This window comes from Calonectris borealis, chromosome 4 (assembly GCF_964195595.1).
Source record: "Calonectris borealis chromosome 4, bCalBor7.hap1.2, whole genome shotgun sequence".
Taxonomy (NCBI): domain Eukaryota; kingdom Metazoa; phylum Chordata; class Aves; order Procellariiformes; family Procellariidae; genus Calonectris; species Calonectris borealis.
This window is the reverse complement of record NC_134315.1, coordinates 51,533,455-51,554,588: the sequence shown is the minus strand read 5'-3', so window position 1 is coordinate 51,554,588 and position 21,134 is coordinate 51,533,455. Positions and strand designations below refer to the sequence as shown.

At 42.8% G+C, this 21,134-nt stretch overlaps 1 protein-coding gene across 8 annotated transcripts in view; it reads left to right on the top strand.

The window, feature by feature from the left end:
* The first annotated feature begins 4,558 nt into the window (after positions 1 to 4,558).
* The window catches only part of FAM13A (family with sequence similarity 13 member A), a 135,810-nt gene continuing 119,234 nt past the window's right edge, over positions 4,559 to 21,134 (top strand). For 7 of the 8 annotated variants that reach the window (XM_075149560.1, XM_075149558.1, XM_075149559.1 and 4 more), the window contains exons 1-4: positions 4,560 to 4,600; positions 7,250 to 7,439; positions 10,284 to 10,493; positions 20,123 to 20,303. In XM_075149560.1, coding sequence (XP_075005661.1) covers positions 4,574 to 4,600; positions 7,250 to 7,439; positions 10,284 to 10,493; positions 20,123 to 20,303 — 608 coding nt within the window. In that variant the 5' untranslated portion in view covers positions 4,560 to 4,573. Of the gene's footprint in view, positions 4,601 to 7,249; positions 7,440 to 10,283; positions 10,494 to 20,122; positions 20,304 to 21,134 lie in introns of all 8 variants that reach the window. The other variant, XM_075149561.1, reaches the window with a different exon arrangement.

Below are 21,134 nucleotides of genomic sequence, written 5' to 3'. Positions count from 1 at the left end.
AACTAGTTTCTAGTCCCCTTCACTTTCTGGTTTTCATGCAGAAGTGCAAGGTAGCCATGTATTTGTTCACAAAAGCAAACAAACAAAAAAAAACCCCATTTAATTAGTTTTAGATATTTAAGACGTTTAATCTGTTTACAAGAACAACATCCTGGGGAAAGTCATCCTTCTTTTGACTCCAAAACCCAGTGTATTTTGGTCTAGTGTTACTAAAGGGCAGGCACTACCGTTAAAAAGCAAAGATACATGGAAAGCTGATGAAATGGGAGCAGGCAGGGGAGAAGGCAGCATTTTGCCCAGCTGCTTGGAGAAGTTAGTTTGTCTATTTGTTTAGTTATTTATATTTATTTTGTGTCTTCCAGTGTTGGTGCCCAGGCAAGTGGGACGCGGGGCCTTGCTGCCAGCCCTGACCGCTGGCAGGCTGAGTCCAAGTGCTGGCGCCATCGCCAGCCTCTGCACATCTTTCTTTGTAATGCAGGCATAGGCTGTGTTACTGAAGAGTAAAATCCTCAGGAGTAGTTTGGCTATCGGGCAGCTTGCACTGCATTTAGGCATTTAGGCAGAAACTGTGTAACACCCTTTGTGCTTTTAGTCTCCCACATACATTTAACAGCCACAGTGATTTTTAGTACGACTTCATGCAGGCATAGTGATTTGCCTGGGCAAAAGTTAACTGCCGTGATATAGTTTTGGTTTGGGGAGGGGGGTGACATTTCTGTATTATGCTACAAGCCGGGAGCTGGGGTGGCAGCAGGCAGCAGCAGCACTCCTGCTCCTGGTACTCTATTGCTGTTTTAAAAATCCAGCTTTCCCTGGATCTAAATTAAATAACCTAAATTATCACACAGTCCTGCAATGGTACTGTTTCTCTGCACAGCAAAATTACTTAGATCACCAAATCCTCAAACGTCAAACAGTTTTGCACAGACATATTTAACTTTGTAATTAGGTAAGCCTGAAGAAGCCTGGTATTATTTCAAATAATTCTGTAATTAGTCTGACTGTCTCTATCTCATTGATTCAGCAGGCTGGTAATCCCGCTGCTTAAGTGTACATTCATTTTTTACTCAGCTATTTAATAGCTCAATACTTCACATAGATGCCTTGATCAAAGTGAATCACATGCTTTTTATTGCATGCTCGTTTTTGTGGTTTTTTTTTTAAGACAAGGTGTCTTCTTGTTGCTTTTTGGATGAGAAATTATGGTTAGTTACACAATGGTAGAGAAACCTGTCAGCCAGGTGCATTGGTCTGGCAATTTCCAGCTGCTCTTGCATGCTTCTTGATTTCTTAATTTGTCTGCTTCTCTCACCTGCAGCTGCCAGGTCTTACACCACGCTGGTCACTGGAGTATGCCCCATGTTTAGTTGGACTGGCCTTCTCATGAGTGACCTGGAAGGTCTCGGCAAGTGTCCTGTGGCTGGCTACTTCGCCTAGCCAGGAGAGAATGGAGTAATGTTCAAGGATGCCAGAGCTGGCAGTACACATTTATTTCACAGCAGCCTGCTTTTATGCGGGTTGTTGTGAAATGAGTGCTGAATTCTGATGTCACAGTGGAAATGATGAATAATAGTCAGGTTAAAGCAACATATTGCATAGCAGAGATAATGGGATTATTCACAGAAGTGGCGTGAGGAAGCTCCTTTGAACTTCTAACACTACCCAGCTGTTCTTCCCCTCTGGGAAAGTTGTTTCAACGTCTGAGGTTAAATGCCTTATTTGTAAACAAATGGAAGGGAAAAAAAAATATTTTTTTCCTTTCTTGATTCATTGCATGATTTTATTAGCCTGTCCTTTGCAGTGTTTTTACATTAGCTTTTAGCTGTTATGTGGAATTAGAGAGTAGATGATGGAGGTGTCTGTCTCAGCCAGAGAATATATTCTGTTGGCCCCCCTTAAAAGGTAGGCATGTTAAAAAGTCATCGAGCGCTTCTTGCACACAGATGATAACAGTATAGCTGAGAACTATAGGAAACAACTGTGTAACCAAAGGTAAGTAGGCATGGGATGTCATAAAAGCTAGTGATACTCAATTGTGGGTCTCATAGACTTTTCATCAGTCTTTCACAATGCATTTGCTCTGATCTGTGCTCTCATGGCTCTAGACGTATTTATGACAAGTTGCATAAATATTCATCCTGCAGTTCTACTGCCCATGCAGTATAAAATTCCTCAGGAGTAGAAAAGGGAAGAGACGGTGGTTTGATGCAACACCTTAGCCAGAGAACATGAAATAGCATAATGGGGATCTTATACAGAGGTGTGCTTTGTTGTTGTTGGGTTTGGGGAGTTTTTTGTTTCTCTGTGATAGGCATGACTGCTTCTGATTTTTTGTTTTCTAAGGGTTTTTCTGAATTGCTTGCAGGAAAACAGTGAAGGTTTCCTGAGTAGGGTGCAACCTACAGTCAAATACCACAGCATGTCTTGGCTGATTTCTGTGGTGCCAGAAGCACATACTGGTGTTCCCCATTCATCACACCTTTCTTTTCAACAGTCATCCTGAAGGGCGGTGGTTCAGTGAAAGGAGAGGAGGAAGATCAGGATACACATAAACATGTCTCTGTGGGAAGGGTGGAAGGTGCAGGAAGGAATCCACTTACTTCTAGGCTGGGGTTAAGGAAAAATTCAGGTAAATATTACTCTGCCCTGCACAGGGGAAGCTGGCCCTGTGGGGTGCTGATGAGGAAAAGTTAGGAGGGGACAAAGGCATTGAGGAAGTCTCAGTCCGGTTTCCATTCTTCTGCCACACCAGAGACGAATATGCTGGCCTTCAGCTCTCTCAAGACTTTAAGCAAGTACAGAAGTGTCTTTATTAACCCAGAGAAAAGTTACCAGCATGTCACAGCCCCAAGTGCTCCAGTGACTTAACAGAGGTGTGACTTTCCCAGCTCTGATAAACAGCTGTGGTGGAAAAATACTGTACTCCAGCCAGAGTATTGGCTCTGGAGCTGCTGCCGCTAGTGCTTGTCTTGTGGTACGGCTTTTTATAGAATGAGAATGTACCTGCTGCCTCTCAACATACATTTATAAAAGCCTTAATGCCGTAGCTGCTGTTCACTGCGGGTTCATGCCTGAACTCTTCACCCCCAAAGTCTCCAGGGAGTTGCAGTTTCTCATTGTTCACCCTCCAGATTACAGTTTGAAGCATGCCATAGGGTTTTACTGTGAAGCTGCAATTAGGACCAAGAAGAAGAGAGCTGCGTGTGATTTATGTGAAAAACACGTTAGAGGCTTACAGTAAAGAGGGAGGTAGAAGAGGGGGAGGATGTTACATCAGCTCACTTTGAGAGTCCCATAGTAGACTTAAAAGGAAACAGTAATGCCATAGTCTTTCTGTTGTAAACTCGCAAAATGGGAAAGTAGTCATTTGGGGTTAGATTGGCTTAGAGGGGAAAACAGAAACTGAGTATGAAGGAGATTCTGATTGCAGTACTTAATAAAAAATGAATTGCGAATGAAACTCAAATCTGCAGTTAGCATTTTCCCTCTGATGGAGAGCTCGATAAAATGTTCTTCTTCCTCCCTTTTTCTCCACTTGGACAGACTTTCTTTTGTCCCTGTACCAGAGGCAGGTATTTCTGAGAGGCACTTTCCAAAGACCTTCGCTCCTACCCTGATGCTAAGGCCCTGCTGAGCAACGCTTGCCTCTGAGCGGATACAGAAATAAGCACGTGTGTATGTGCTTTTCTTCCCCAAAAAAAGGTCGAACATTTGAAACACCACAGCTCCACAGTTCTGTTTTGAAACGTGCTTTACATTTCTAGTACAAACTCTGCTTCCAGCCTGCGGTGGCCGGGAGCGGGGCGCTGGGGGAATGAATTCCTCTTCCCGCCGCTGCCATGACGTGACTGCTGGCAGCCGATAGCTGTGCGGGGTGTCCCCCCCCCCCCCCCTTTTCGCTTTAACCTTTCTCTTATTTCACCAACATATCCCTAGATGGAAAATCACAGAGGGGTTATGTTTACACCGCTTCACACTTTATACATTCAGGCCAAATATTGCACCGCGTGGTGCTCTGCTGGGCCCCGGCACGTCTGGCTGTGCCGTCAGAGGCTTCCTTGGCACAGGGGAGTTCGCTTTGCCTCGCTGACTTGACTCCACGCCACGCTGGCCGGCTCCGTTAACCTTTAAGCGTGCGAGGGCAAGAGACGCTCGCGATTTCCACCACAGTCCGCTAACCCTACTTGGCCGAAAGCGGGTTTTGTGGTGACATTTTCAGCGGCGGCCCGGTTCTGGCCGAGCCCAGGCTCCGACACAGGCGGAGCGCCTCCTCTTCCCGCTCGGCACCAAGCGGTGGCTGCCGAGCCTGGGGTTGCGGTGATGCCGGGCCGGGGGTCGCCCGGGGCAGCCGCGGGGCCTGCCCCTCGTCCAGCGTGACCCGGGGAGCCTTCGTGAGGGTGCGCCCTGCCCGCCGAGCCCTCCCGGCGGCTCCCGCGGGAGGGGCAGGGGGCAGGCCCTGCTCCCCCCGCAGGCCGCGGGGGCGGGCCGGCAGGGCGGGCGGCACCCTGGGGCCGGGCCTCCTGCCTTGAGGGGGCCGCCGGGGCTGCGGGAGCCGGCCCAGCCGCCGGCCGGCATGGGGGCCGGGGCGCTGGCCATACGCGTGAGTAGGGGCTGGGCGGCTGGGCCGGGAGGACGGGGACGGGGGCGGCGCTGCCGGGGGAGCGGCTGCGGAGCGCGGCCGGGCCGTGCGGAGCTGGGGGCGGCTGGCTGCTGCCTCCCTCCCGCCCTCCGCCGGGGTCCCTCGCGGGGCGTGGGGGAAGAGAGGCCGGCCTGGGCCCGGTGCCTTCTCCTCGTCCCGAGCGCTCTCCTTCTCCCCTCCCGGCAGCTGCCGCTCCTTTGGGAAAGGTGAAGATTAATAAAGGCGATTCCAGGCTTTTTTTTTTGCCCCCTCCATTTTTTAAGCCAGCGAGCAACTGCGCCGCGTCGTTCCCTGTGTTAAGGTGGTTGGATGAGCTGAAAAAGTGCGTCCCTGCGGCACGTAAATCGCTTTTCTCAACTCCAGTCACGTTGTCTGGGCGGCACTTTGGGCGGTATCGTGCAGAGATGATGAAGTTGCTTTTTCCAGTCTTGGTGATCAGTAACTGTTGCATTAATATTTGAACAAATTTTCTCTGTGTAAAATCAGATCTTCCATCTATAAGATCCTATAAAGTTGAACTCTTTGTTTCGGAGCTGTTTTGAGGGGGTGATTTAATTTTGATTTTGGTTAGATGTGTATTTTGGATAACTGTGCATAACTTTTTGTTCCTAGTTAGCGCATTCTCTCCAGATCCTGAAAAAAGCTCAAAAATTTCCTCTGCTGTTTCTGTGGACATGAGAAATGTCTCTTGGTTCTCTTGCAAATTTAAATCGTGAATTTCCCCAAGTAAATTCAGCTCCGTGACTCAGGTTTTCAAATGCTGAAACGGAAACAGGCTGGAAACCTGTAACTGAGCAAGATCGTGAGGCTAATTGGAGGCCTTAATTGGAAAAGTTCTCTGAGCATCACAACTGCTCAAAGGATTTTGGTGTCTTCTGAATTTAACCCAGGCTACATGGTTTTTGCCTTGGCATGTGTCTGCCTGGAGTGAAAATCATATATTATTTGTTTAATCCTGAATGGGAACATCTTTTTTTAAAAGAGAGGTGATATTTTAATGTCAGTCAAATTTTAGTTCAAACACTGATGCAGGTACTGTTTATCGTAAATATTTATAAGGTGGTCACAAATAATGCTGGTTTTATTTGTATTTTGCATTTCTGTTTCACAAATAATAAAACATATTTATGACATTTATACAAGCAACATCTTTCGTAAAGATCAGATAAGTGTTGCATAGGACCTGGGACTGTAGAACACACATGTGCTCCAAATAGCTGCGTCTAATGGGAAAAACACAGCAAAGTCAGTGCAATGAACTGCCAGATCATTTTCTATCTGAAAGAAGGACAGTCATGCTTAATAGCAGCACCAATGCAGATGTTCATGTTGCTTACAGACAGCAGTTAAAATATCATCGCACAAATGAAGAGATTTCAAGGGTTTGTTTAAAATAAAATATGTATGCCTTGCTAAAATCTGGCTTAACACAGTCAAGCGCCAAGACCTAGCCAAGAGTTTGAGCGCTTCTTTGTGTTACTGTACAATATGCTCTATGTGTAAGGTTTTTACTACCTGTTTGTTAATAAAACACAGTAGGAATAAGTTCATTTTTGAGCATCACGCTAGCAGTGGACTTCTTAAACAGACTCCGTAGTGGCAGTGGCCCCCGGTTCCTGCAGTGTGATGTCAGAAACATGAGGAAATTCTTCAATAGAAAAACTTACTTTTTTTTTTTTCTTTACTGAGATTTACTGAGTTGTACTGTGCTTGTCCGTTTTAGTGAAATAATGCTTAGGTGTATGTGGAAATCAAAACTGTGGTGGGTGATGCTGCTGCTCTGCCTTGAGCTGTCTTTCCAAATGTGCAACACTGTATGCTGATTTAAATTTCTGCCTATTATTGATCCTATAAATTAATCCTATATTATGTTATTCCCTTGAGTTTTATTGGCTATGCTCTCATGTTTTCTCTGTAACTGCAACTCCAAACTTGTGAGAATGTCGTGCCTCCAGAAGACCTACGGGATGTATGCAATTAAGGGTTTATTGTGGAGTGGTTTTCTCACCCCCCTTTATTATGTGTGATTAGATTACATAGTCCCTTTCTAACCTTAAAACCTCGGTAATTAAATTTCAGACTTAGCAGGTACTAAACATAACATAAAATCTTTCATAAGGATTCATTTCACCTGACGGTGGCCAAAATGAATCCCTAGGGAACAGCATCTGAAAGAAGGGTGCAGTGAACCTTCCCCAGAGTACTCTCCCAGACTCTGACAGGCATCCTGGAGATAACCTGAACTAATGGTGGTGTATTGGGATTTTTTGTGTTCATGTTTGTCCAGTTGCTTTTGTAACCCATGTGAACTGCATGAGTTACAACAGCAGTTGCCTGCGATTCCCAATTACTTGTTACTGTAGTAACAAGCTTGCATATCTTAACTACAGACCGCTTACACTCTTCCTCATTAGTTACTCTTCTAGTTTTTTCTCTGTTCATTTTTATTTTCCTACCTCACAGAGATTTTCCTGTGGATTAGAAGGAAGTAAGACCAAAACCTTATTCTGGAGCGTAGAAGCCAGTTTTGATGGATGTGCTTATGTTGTAACTATGCAACCTTCTGCAGCAAATGTGACTAATGCACTTTATTTCCTCTGCTCCTTTAAGCAAAGCAAATCGGCTGTGAGATTGAAGGAGGACATGAAAAAGATAGCCGCACTTCCACTGAACAAGAAGAGGGACACGACCTGTCCAAAGGTGTTTGGTGTGAGTCTTCTGGAGCTCCAGCAGCAGGGACTGAGCAAGGATGGCATCCCAATAGTTGTGTGGAATATAGTTGAGTACCTCACCCAGCATGGTAAGCTTAATGGATTCACTTTTGCTTAGTAGCACTCTTTATGCAAGATTCTTCAAGGGGAGGGATCCGTCTTTTTTGTGGTACAGGGGCTAAATAAGGTTGTGGCACTAACCACAGGCAAAGAATATTACTGTATGTGGTTTGCTTCTTTTTTTTTTCCGCCTTGATGCTAAACTTATTTTTTAATAGGATGTTTATAAAAGTAAACTACTTTGTTATGAAGCAGCACACTCATAAACAAGCTGTTTAGTTTATAAATGGAATATATTTCATTTATGAAGGTTTGTGTCATTTTCTAGTTGCAAAACAATTGTCTTTAACACTTTCTGACAGTGAGAAGACATATAGAGATATATAGAGATATTCACACACCCCCCATCAGAGAACATTACTGAATAGGAATACATGTTCTTACAGATTTTCAGGTAGATTCCAGTTATTATTCATTCCCTCCAGGAAGTAGGTGTCCAATTCTTAGCTTCTCTCTGCATTCATTTAATGGGACTTCAGTTCCTGTTGTTGAATACATCTCTTTGCAGAAATTTAGAGCACCATTGGTGCACAGATGTATTCTGTGGCAGTTGTTCAGCAATGGAAAAGATTTTGTGGAGGTAATTTCATCTTGTAAGAAGCTGCATCTGGTTTTACCCTAAGGTTTTTCTTTTAGCTACTCAGTAATGATTACCCAATTGCAGAGCCTTAGATTCCATGTCTGTATCTTGATAGACCCTTAGAAGCTGACAGATGCAAACATGGATTGAAAGTTAGCTTGGATTAAGGTACAGTGCAAATTTAAAACATGATCCTACCTTTACACAGCAGTATCTTGCTTGATCTACTTCAACTTGCCTTAAAGTGATCTGCTAGAACACTGAAAGAGCAAGGATGGGAAAAGTTTTTGCATCATTTAGGGTTTAATCAAAACCAGAAGCTGATAAACACTCTTGACTGTATGTTGTGGGCTGTGCTCTGTGTTCCATAAAAAGATCTGAATCCCACACGACTGTGTCTCAAATATGAACTAAACAAGCCAAGTTCTCTACTCCACAGCAAGATTAGCTAGGCTTCTGAATGCCAAGGTGATTATCCAGCCCCGATAAGGATACAATCCATTCTCTTTCTCAAAAGTGCAAGCAAGATCTCAAAGATGCCCTCTGACATGGGAAGTTCTTGAAATGGGTGTTCTGTGCTTGCCTAAGGTTTGTTTTGTGAATTAATGGTGAAGTTAACTGTGAAGACATTTTTAACAGAGGCCCAGGTATGAATTCAAACTGGTTTGGGGCAGAGTGTTCTGTGAATCATGGTTACTGTTTGTTCAGTTTTGTCTTAGAACTCCTATTCGGCAAAGATGTTATAACAGACGTTGTAGGGTTTTTTAAAGCCAGACTGTTTCAGAGGCTCTCTTCTAGCTCATGAGGAACTGACTGCCCATTTGAAAAAGCTGAGCTGACTGTTGGGCAGCTACATCCTTGAACTAAGTTTGCATTAAGCTGCCTATTTTCAAATTTATAAGTGAAGCCAAGTTTTCCTATGCTGAATTTAGTAGTAGCTGATTACTGTTACCAGTATGTTCTAGTCTCTCTTTATTTCCATAAATGACTGAGGAGGAAGAAGCATGGGGACTGTGTCCTTTGCTCACTTAGTGCTGCAAAAATGAAAATCATTGTTGAGATGTGGTGTTTTCTGCTGCCCCCAAGATGGCAGTATAGCATGCCACATGAGAATGCGTTTTGTTGTGAATACAGGAATACAAGATCTGTAAGCAGTATCTTATATTAGTCAAGTAAAATGCTTGAGTGCTTGTCCATTTTTTTTTTTCCCCTTACTAGATCAGTTTGTCTTCTGGTCCAATAAAAGAGATTCATTCTTTCTACAAACTCTGCTACATCAGTATTGATTTATTGGACTGGAAGCGTTCTGTCAGACTGCTGTTCTGTGATGTCTACTCTGAACTGATGAAAACCATATATATTTTGATCCTTTCAGTGTTATGCTTCTGAAGAAGAATAAGCAGGTCAAACAGTATTAGAAAAGGCAGAATTTTTGTCGTGAAAGTGTTCTAGAGAAAAATTAATTTACTGAGTTCAGTTTTAGGCACTTTACTGAAGGTTTTGAATCTCAGCTATGCCTAGAAAGTGGTTTGATACAGTATGATTCATTTGGCTTTTTCCATGGAAACCACCTTCTTTCTGCATCTCCTTCACTGGGTGTGGGGTGTCTGGCCTGAAGTGATTGATACCTTTTCTTTTTCATTGTGAAATACTTTTGGCTTCGTGCTGTCCAAAATACACATTTGCTCACCGAGATTTTCTGCTATCGTAAAGTTGCAGTGCTCATTATGGAGTTACTGCTGCGATCAGTACGTATTCAGGTGTTTTTGCTTCATGATGGTCACAGGTAAGAAGCTGTTACCCTGAAATGTGAAGCTGGAAGTAGTCACGTGTGTGAATTTGGCAGAGTCCTGCTCAAGGTAACGGGCTATTTGCAAAAGTGAAACAACAGAGCTGTTTTGTAGAATCTGGATCTTTTTCTGTTGAAATATACCAATGCAAAATGCGACTGTCTCAATTGATTTCTGCATGGTGTGAGGTTGCAGCAATGCCACTGAGTTTTGTGGGTTCTCAAAGAGTATCCCAGGCCTCAAGATCTGGTCACTAGTATTTGTTAATTATCATAATCCAATTACTTGACTAGAGGGGGGGTATTTTTTATTTTAAACTGTGTTGTATTAATTGCCCTCCTTTGTATTACTACAAGTGTATTATTCACACTAGAATATCTTTTTCATCATAACACTGGGGTGTCTTAGTTCAGATCAATCTCATATGCAATGTATAATTACAGGTATGACGCAGGAAGGCCTCTTCAGGGTAAACGGCAGCATGAAAATGGTAGAACAGTTGCGTCTGCAATTCGAGCGTGGAGAAGAGGTGGAACTTGTTAAAGATGGTGATGTGTACTCAGCAGCCAGTCTGTTGAAGTTATTTTTGAGAGAGTTGCCAGATGGGATTATCACCTCTGCCTTACATCCCAGGTTCATTCAGCTTTACCAGGGTAAGTGAGAGGTGAAATCTCCATCCTTCAATGCGCTTTCTTTCTGGATAATTGGTTATGCAGTGAACATAACCAGTGCTCTCTGTTTACCTACTTTGTTCTGCATTTCCTTTGACTTTAGCTCTTACCTGCTCCCAGAGTGCTTGCAGATGTGCAATTCTGTTACAAGAGACAGAAAATTGTTTCTTATGTTTTTGGTAAAGTCTGAACTATTTATGATTTTCTAATCCAGTTATATCTGCTGAATATAAACTGAAATGATCAGATGGTTTCTTTGAGCAAGCTTGTAGACAATAGCTGCAGTCTCTTTAGGACACAGATTTGCTTCTGTTTTGGTAGAGTGATTTCTGGCAATTACATTCTAATGGACTCTGGAAAGTTACAACAACTTCATCTGCTAATCAAATTGAATATCCATTGGGCCCAGAGCACACATTGTCTAAGTTTCTACTTCTCACTAAGTAATGTGATTGCCCATCAAAAAATGAGCCAGTCTGCAAGTAACAACAGACTTTACCTTTTATTCCCCATCATAGCACACAACTTAGAAGACTTCTTTTTTCTTTTTTTTTTTCCCCCTTCAAGTGGTGGATCAACCATAAGAAAGAACATCATTTCTGCTTTAGAAAGTTGAAACTGGCACAACTGTGTCAAATGATTTCTCAATCTCATTCATCTGTATCAGACAGTCTGTGTTGTTATGTGGAATAGGTGGTGGCTGGTGTGTTCCTTGACTGTGTGGGTCAGTGGCAGTTCTTTTCTCTTGCTGCAGGCGGTCAATGCCTCTTCTCGCTGCATCCTAAGAAGCTGCAAAGTGAGTGGGTAAATGTTACTAGAGGTGTGCTCTTCACAGTAAAGCGGGCAAATGTCATGCACGATGCAGAGGAGGAACATGCACCCTGACATGCATCCCTAGTGGAAGACGGTGCAAAGTTCTCACACTCTTGTCCTGAGGTTTCCTTTTGGCTTTTCTTGCCTGCAGTGGAGATGAGGTTTAGCCATTGCCTGGAGGAGGGAGAACATGACTGTGTCTTTTCTTTCTTTCCTGTTTGGGGCTGTACAGACTGAGGGTGCACTGGAGAAGAGCTCTGTGCCTTCCCTTGAGTGCAGGCATTTCAGCTGTAATCAGTTAGTATGTGGGCTATGTAAAATACCTTCCTCATTTAGTAAAGTTGTCTGGGGCCCAAGGATGGGGTTCTGGAAGTGTTGTGTAGGAAGGTGCCGTTGTTTTAGAAAGTCCCTTTTTTCTGGTCATAGCTGTGCTTTCTTTTGGGTCTTTTAGATTTCACCAGGTCTGACTCATGAGCTGTATTTAATTATGTTCTTTCTTATAAATCACTGTTTAAGTGGAAATTTTAAGTCGCACCTTCGCTGTTCTACATCCCTGTCCCCACAAAGATCATATTGGTGTACTGCACCAGGAGATACTGATGTACTTTGTGAACAGTGCTGTTTGTGGAAAGTTTCATTTGTTCCTGCTTCCCACAGGAAATGCAAAATTCCCCCAGTATTTTCTGTGGAAATGAGATAGATATCCTTACTTAGCAGATTTACCCTCCAAGCTTTCTTGTTTCAAAAACAGTTACTGGTGTAACTTATGAACCCAGTTCTGCAAAAGTCAGTCCAACTGTGATATGTCTTCATAGCTAAGTTTGCTTGTATTGCACAATAAGCTCCAGTTATAGTCCCATTATAATTCGATTAGGAAAAAAAAAATCTTATTTGAAAAATGCCAGATTGGCTGTAATGGCAAGGGGAAGGCTTCTGTAAAGTTTGAAGAAAGCTGGGGGTTTTTTCATGCCCTAGAAAATACAGCATAAATGAGTTGCTATGAAAGGCACTGATGACTTTCATAGGGTTCAGATTAGCTTAAGTGGTAGATGGACCTTTGTTTACAGTTAAATGATCAACCAGCTATGCAGGATTGGAGGAGTTATCTATTCACTTATCAAAGTATGTACAAGGGTATTCGTTGCAAAATGGTACCAAGAGGGTGCGTGCATGGATGTTCTTTTTGTAAACTATGAAGAAAGTAGATCAAGCTGTTTCTGAGCCAGCAGGTGATTAAAAAATAACTTTGAACCTGGAACCACTTTGCTGCATGTCTACAGTGAAGGCAATTAAAAGCTCTGTTGCAACCTCTGTATTCCCTCCTGTTGCAGCTTTGCATGGGAAATGGTGTTTTTGTGATTATGTTAGAGTTTCCTTGGAATATTTTCAGGGATTGATATCAGCGTTTTTTTTTAAGACAGCTGAGATCTTGACCTGAGAGTAGCACACAATTACTTCACTTCCTATAAAAACTGTTAGGGAGTGATTCCTCTAGCTAAAAATAGGTGGACTGAAAATTACAAATTCTACCTGTAGCTGTAACCCTCTTTAATTCCACGTATAGTCTTTGTCACCAAACCAAAAGGTAAATAATCTGCCCTTTTATGAAAAAGAGAGAACCTGACCCATTGGTAGTTCAGGAAGTCTGTGCAGCTGGTTTGGCATGCTGTCTGCAGCCTGTGCAACGTCGTGTGAAACTGAGCTCTGCACGCTGCCCCCAAATAGTGACACACTGCTGTTTATATACATGTTCAGCATAATGCCAAGACTATTCAGTTCCAGAAAACATCACATAGCATATCCTAAAGGCCATTTGGTGTGTCCTGATGTTCTCTCTCTGCCCTTTGGAGAAGGGCAGTGGCAGTGGGAGCTGAGAAAGGCTCCCTTTGTAAATTATGTTGACCAGAGATAGCAAGTGCAGGCCAGGGACACAATGATAGTGATCTTTGTGTTGGCCGGTCTCAAGAGTGCCTGACAAATATGAAGGCTGCTTCTTGGAGGGAGTCCTGGGGTAAAAAATGCCCGTCGCAATCTCTTTTGTGACTGAGGCTTCACTGCAGAGCAGAGCTGTGCCTGCCCGTGCAAAACAGGCCGTGCTTACAGAGCGGTGAAAGTCTCTTTCAGAAACCTCAGCTGGAAGAAATCAGCAGCTCCCATAGAGCAATCCCTGCTTGAGCTTGTTTATTCCTTCTGGCTTTTCATTCCTTATCTTTATATCGTGATCACTGACTCTTAAGACGTTTGTACACACTAGGAACTGATGCACAGCTCTTATCCCCTTTCACAGATCACTTGCTTTCAGCAAGACAGGTTGCTGTTGTACTTTTTAGCATACAGAAAGCTTTTCCCTTATGTGAATTTGTTGTTTGTCATTGTTGTTGCGTTCCCTCCTCCAGCAGGGATACAGTGAAATGTGGGTTCCTGTCTTCCTTTGGTACTCAGTCTAATTAAGTTGAATGCTATTTGATGACCATGGCTTCTTGACATTGCTCCATCCTAGAGAATTTATATTTTTCAGTGGGCAGCAGCTAGATGTGAGTTCTATCTCACACATCTCCTCCTGCTCGCAGCCTGCCACGGCTGGCAAGGTTTTGTCTGGTGCCTGTGAACAGCCCTGCTAGTTTCAGGGAGAGGGATGGGAGGTGGTGGAAGGGAAGGAGCAGCTCCCTTCTGGATCAACAGGTCAGGGAGTGCTTACTAACCAGCAGCTGTTTGAGTTACGTGAACAAGCAGAACCAAAAATATAGGTTGTGTTGGGGGGTTTTAGAAGTCAAATTTCAACCTGAACAGTGACTGTGAAAATGAATAAATGAGTGTGAAAATGAGTAGATGAGAGCTGACCCTTTAACCATGGTAACTGCAGCGGTGCAGCGAATCAGATTCACTAGTTGCCTGTGGTTCTCCAGGCTCTTGTGGCATGATTTTAACCTTTTCCTTTGGCTTTTATTGTCATTTTGGTGTTATCAAGACTAGTTCCAAACTAGAGAAATAACAGTTCTGTTTTCCACATGCAGAAGATGTTTGTTACGCAGTAAAAACTCTTGGAACTGGATTTCTTATGCAGATGATGACACTCAGCAGAGCTGCAAAAGAAGTGAAAGTGCTCTGCTTCCAATATATCGAAATGAAGCATAAATACAGCTCTGTAAAGTGCCTTAATGATAGAGAGCAAGGGGTCTCAAGTTGGATTGTGATGACAACCTTCTTATGATGAGGACTTCCAGCATTTCTGCTGCTGATGGCAACAAGGTGTGATTCCCCACCCCAAGGCAGGATCGTGTCTGAAGCAGAATGCTTCTTAGCAGGGAGAGACTGGAGTCCCACTTCCCATAGATTGTGGAGGTGGAAAGAAATGCTTTGATTCCCCCAACAGCCTGGTGGGTGCAGTGGTACTGCAACGTACAACCTGCTGCCTGTGTGCCGAAGATTAACTTCCTATGGCACATTGATAGCTACAGACAGATGCAAGCTTTTCTGTCTGCTCTCCAAGCTGGTAGTATGCAAGGCAGCTGAAAGCTATGCAGACCTGGTAGCATGACACTGAGCCCTAGACTCTCTTCCTCGCCTCACAGCAGAGATAATTAGCTAGGGCAGGGCACCGTGCTGATACGGTTTCAGTGCTTCCAGGCTGGAGTTGTTTGGGGTCAGACCATTTGAGACATGAGCAAAGCAATTACACACACCTGTCTGGAGGCATTCATACCTTTAGTGATGTTCAGGCAGCATGCTCTGCAGGGGGAAAGAGTAGCATGAAGAGGGGTGAATTGGGGAATTAGATCGTGTCTGTAGCATGTCAAAGAAACTCAATATGTTCAGACATAGGATGAACCGTTGGAAAATATGTCCCTCTTGTTGTGATCTGTGGGTGTATACTGAAATTAAATGAGACTGAAAACACCCTTGCAAATGTGTCTGTGCCTCCTACACTGTTGAGGCTCCTGTTTCTAGATAATTAACATTTTTAGAGAGACTGCCTGTCCTTTTCAGTTGTCTCCTTGACTTGTTCTTCAGTAGAGAGTCCCTAGCTCAGTTCTGAGGTGCCACACGACCCTTGCTGGCTTCCTTGGCTCTCTGCCTGTCACGCTGTGTTCTGTGTCCTCCGGCTGCTAAGCCTAGACGTGGCCTGAGGCTGCTGGTTTTGTTCCCTTCCTCAGCCCAGAAACCACCATCTCATCCCTGGTTTCAAGCCCTTCCTGGCTGCTCATCTAGCTAGGCTTCTCTTGCAGACCTTTGCTGGAGTGCCGTCTGCTTCACATGGCTTCTGGCAGGGTCCCAAAATAAAAAAGCAAATGTCTTTGACTCTGCCTTGAGAGCACCGTCCCCTTAGCCTTTATTCTTCTTTTACTCCTTTCTCCTCTCTGCTGCATTGGGCAAATTTTTCAAAAGACCTTCATCTACTGTGCTTGAAAACCACAAGTGTGTTGGTAGCTGGGCATATCTGGAAATATGGCTTGAATATAAGTTCTTGAATTGCCTTTGAAAAACTGGCACTCTGCTGTTTCCATTATTGAAAAGCTCGTTTGTCTTGTCTCAGGATGCTGCAGAGACTGAAGTGTATGCTTAGCTTCATGTTGCCCTCTTTAATCTGACCGAATAAGAAAGCCTGCACTTGGTAGTCTTGACTTCCACGGGACAGCTTGTACTTCACAAAATTAGGCATGTACATAAGCTTAGGGCTTTGGTACACTTGATGCTTGTCTGCATGGTAGCATAAACAGCTCTGGTGCTCTAGTGTTTCTCTGATGGTCAGTACCAGCTGAGTAAACCTTAGTGATTGACTTTTGAAGCAAATTGAAAAATTGTCTAGCAGGTGGACAAAAGGAGGAGGAATGCTCCAAGCAATTGGTTGTTGTGACTCAAGACTATTTTTGCTCTCTAATAAGTTGAAAAGATGTTTTACTTGGAGTAATATGGTCATGGATAGCAGATGTATACTTGTCCTGAAAAATGTACAAAGTGCATGGAATACTGTGTATGCGTGTCACTCTCTAAATTCACCATGAATTGTAATAGTAATTTTTAAAAATAAAGCTGAAATCCATGAAAGTGTCAGCAGCAGGAGAATTATCAAATTAGTTTTGATTTTTGGATTGTATTGGGAGAAAGGCTTGAGTTCCTTCCCTTGCTTTTTCACTGGAAAAGGAGGAAAGAGAGGAAAGCCATACTTTTTTTCTCCCGTTTCATAAGGACAAGGAATTTCATGGCTCAGTAAATGGGGTTTGCTGCCTTATGTTGTTTGTTCAGCGTCTCTGTGTCCTTCAATTAGGGTAATTTCTCAAGATCTTATGATCTGCTACCTGTCTCTGTTCTTGAAGGTACAGAAATGAACAAAGGTTTGGCTGCACCCAGCGATAAGCATCTCTGATGTTGATCCGCACCACATAATATATCATGGTTAATGAACATCGACATCCTACCCACCAAATACAACTGATGCCATGAGGCCAATAGCTTTGTTTGTTGTCAGAGTGCAAACCTATGTTCATAGTGTTTTGTGGAGGTTATTAGCACCTTTCTAGTTTGAAAAGGATGGAAAATCCTTCAGTAAACGGAAAAGTACCTGTCAATCTAAAGCCCCAGTGGGAGGCTCAGAGAGGCAATTAGTTCTCAAGGGCATTCCCTAATTAGGTAGTGGGGTGATGGTGGTGGAAGAGGTGATTTTTTTCTGAGAGATGGCTTTGGCTTTCCTTATCATAACTGCAAGCAATTTATAATAGAAAACACTATGTGCTAATTGTTTTGTTATCTAAAGAAAAGTATGTTAGGAGGTGAATTTTAATGTTCTGGCTATGTGGAAATTAGTTGTGTTTTGTTTTTCTTTAAGCTTCACGAAAAGATAATTGGTAATCAAGTCAGAGACTGTCCAGTCCACTTTAGTCAGTGCAAATACAATTAAATTCCTTATTGTTATTCCATTCAATACAGCCTTCAGAAGCATCCTGAAATTTTGTTGCAGAAATGAAAATGGTAAATCAGATTTCTTACTGTTACCAAGCTGATTCATAGTAGCAAAGTTATGATTGTTTTTATTCTGTATAGCTCTAAAAAATTTTGAAAGAAATACATGCAATAAATAAGCAAATAAGATTTTTGCTTATCTGCCTCATGCGTATTTGATATTTGACTTTTATGAAGGAGCTAATTTCTGAGCTGTAGAAGAAAAGGATAAAATTAATCAGTTGGTTGAAATGTTTGGCCCTGTAATTTGACTGGCATTTTAAACATTGGCCTGCTGACATGAAAGAATTCATATTAAGTCTGTGGTACCAAAACAAATACATAAAAATGAATTCTCCATGCGTATAAAACTTAAAAAGGCTTCTCTCGCCATGCGCTATATTATGTATGTCATGTAAGGCAGGAAACCTAAGCTTGGAAGCAGATGAAATCCCACAAGTTCAACTGTGTGAAGTGGCAAGTACGTACATACAAAACTCATTTGTTTCCCCAACTATATGCGGGATAAATCCTGTTTATTAGCCACAGAAATATCTGTTTGTAAAACAGAAATCATATTGCGACTTAATGGTTGAGTTCTCAGGAGTCAGTTTCAGCTATTTTTATACAGACTGCTAATTTACATAGCTAACCACTTTTCAAAGTACTCTAGCCTTGGAATACTGTGCAATCCAGCCCTGGAACATTTCTGGGAAATGAAAAGTAAAAATGAAGAGGAAACTTCTGAAGCTTTTATACATTCCTTGCACTGTGTTCAAAGCTTTTCTTTTTTTGTGCCTCCCTTTTTTTTGTGCCTCCCTTTTTTTTGTGCCTCCCTTTTTTTTGTGCCTCCCTTTTTTTTGTGCCTCCCTTTTTTTTGTGCCTCCCTTTTTTTTGTGCCTCCCTTTTTTTTGTGCCTCCCTTTTTTTTGTGCCTCCCTTTTTTTTGTGCCTCCCTTTTTTTTGTGCCTCCCTTTTTTTTGTGCCTCCCTTTTTTTTGTGCCTCCCTTTTTTTTGTGCCTCCCTTTTTTTTGTGCCTCCCTTTTTTTCCTCGCAAAAATGTTGGAGAAATGTAAAATGTTCTTTGTTCCTGCAACATAAGACATGGGATGTCTTCTCCTCTGCGTGCTGGTAGCAAGGTGTACAGCAGAGGCAGCAACTAGTTGCTGAACTGTTTCACATGCAGCCTGTTTTGTTACAACTTTTTGACTAAAACCAAGTCTTGAAGACTGAGCAAGGTTTGGGTTTGACTGAATGCTGGGTGAATCTCCTTGCTAAGGATCATAATGTCCTCTGAATGAAAAAATAACCTTGTTACCCTAAGCATGGGGAGGATGTCTGTATTCCCATGGTAAGCCAGCAGCTGCTTTGGGACAAGGCAATCTGTTACAGAGAACACCGAGGGTTAGCATTTAGGGTGAGCTCACTTTGGCTTTGTGGAATAAAGACATCCTTCCAACCACTAGAACTGTTTTTAAACCTTAAAGTATATCTCTAAGGAAAAAGAAATTACCCAACAGCAGCCTTGCAGCATTAACACCATCAATCTATAAGGCTGTTAAATAAAGAAAAAAAGTACTAGAAATGCATAGCTGCCCTCATGTTAATGGACACTGCTTATAATTAAATTGGTGAGGAAAACCTTTAGGGCCTGAGGTCTTCTGTCTGAAAATGCTGTTGCACCAAAACCCAAGAACTCTGCATATGTGAGGGTTTCAGTGAAATTTCATTTTGGTGGAGAGTAGAAATGCCTATTTCCAAGTATTAAGGTATCCTGTTTTGTCATAAAGGGAAGGAAATGCTGAATTGTTTTCAAAACTTTGCTTTTATTAACATGTAAATCCAAGATTTTGGTGGATGCAAATTACTTTTTGGAAAGTGTTTTTTGGGGTGGAGGAGGGGAGCAAAGAATTTTGCAGGTTTTGAGTTCAATTCCAGAAGCAGAACACAATTGAGCAAAAGCTGTGTGTGAGGCCAAGCTTGTGTTCACTGCCTGGGTCTGTATAAACACAGCATCTGTGAAGTTCATGCGATTTGTGCTTTAAAAACAAACAAACAAACAAAAACCAACAACAACAAAAACCTGCATGAAAGAAAATTGACCTTAGTCATACTTTGATATTACTCAGTTCAGTATGGGAAACTTTTATCCATACTTAAATTCCAGAAGATTGTACAGTATAACAAGGCTACTCTCTTAACATTAGGCCAAGTTTTGGCTCGTTATGGAGTGTAACACTGCCCTGAACAGCCTTTTTTCTGCAAGCAGCACTCCGCGCCTAAGACTTAGTACAGAGTTGTCACTCTGACAAAAGATACAAAATTGAGCTTTTCATAAAATGTACCCACAGAAAGTACTGTAGTACTGTTATTCTAGCAACACCTGCATTTCCGGAGCCTGCTTGTTTTACTGTTCTTGCTTGCTTCTTTTTGAAGGTTTTCATGGGAGGGGAAACTAAAACAGAGTATGAGAAGAGGTTTGGGAAGCAGAGATAACATCCAGGAGAAGCATGGAAGCAGGAGATCTGGTAGAGCTGGAGTTAGAGCAGATACAGCTACGTACTGTGTGGGAATAAACATGCTGTTAGCTCCAATGCTGTTAGCTATAACCACTGCTGATTCTGCTCAGGGAAACAGTTACAACGTAAAGGTGAACATGAAACAGTGCCAGTGGTGGTCAAGGTGAGCCTTAGGAGAAAGGTGCAGGTTCCCTGAGGAAAATTGAGGGTTTGGAGGATTCTGTGTCTCTGAACAGAAATAAGATTGAATTTTAGATCCCACTGCTTGCTCACCCATGTAAGTAAATTGCCAGCAAAGTAGAAAACCATATACATATGTTTTTTCTTCTCTTGTTTTTCCTAGACACTAGAAACGACATGCAGAAGGAAAGTAACTTGAAAGAACTCCTTAAAGAACTGCCTGATGCTCATTACTGCCTGCTGAAGTATCTGTGCCAGTTCCTCATAAAGGTTGCTGAACATCATGTAGAGAACAGGATGAACCTTTGCAATCTTGCCACTGTATTTGGACCAAACTGCTTTCAGTAAGTTGGGGTTTTCACTTTTCCCCATATGTTGACGGAGAGTGTAACGGAGCAGATGGCCAGAAATGTAGCTCAGAGCCCTAATTTGTCAGTGTGATCAAATGGAGGCGATGACTGGGGCTTTATGCTAAATTTTAGTGCTAAAGCTATTGTTTGAGCTGAATGGGAGTTGAGTTGCTCTCCCATCTCCTCTTGCTATTTTGCTAAACAGTTGGTCAAATTTGTATTGCTGCGTCGACAGCAGAGCAGGAGTATAACAATGAAAGGCCTTCAGACTGTATAAGTGCAAGGAGACTTGTGCTCATACAGCTTTCTTCCTTTGCTATTAGATAATATGGATGCTTCTCTGCAGAAGGCTTTGAGAAAGGATACCTAGGGAAAAAGGACTTGTATGCAGCACCCAGGTGCTGTGTAATTTCTGGAGATGGATACTGTATACTCTCTGCAGATTTGGCCTTGTGATCTGGTGTCTGTCCTCAAGATGCCAATGATTCTGGTCTCTTTATCCTTATAGTACATTCAGAAACTGGTCTGGAGGTTATGGGGTTCCAAGCCTCTTGAGACTTCTCACTGAACTCGCTAGTTTTACTAGTTTCTTCCATTGCGCCCAGTTCCTTGGTGCTTGTGGTAAAGAAAACGTGTTGTACATGCTAGTGGAGCTTGCAACAGTAGCAAGAAAAGTTACAAGAGGTGCAAGAACACGCTTGAGCGAGAACGTTTCTCTTGAGTCACTGCTGTGATGCAGTGCACCCTTAGCACCTCCACCCTGGTCTTGTCTGTAATACACCCGCTGGCTGGCGTCCAAGATCTAAGACATGGGAGACACATTGG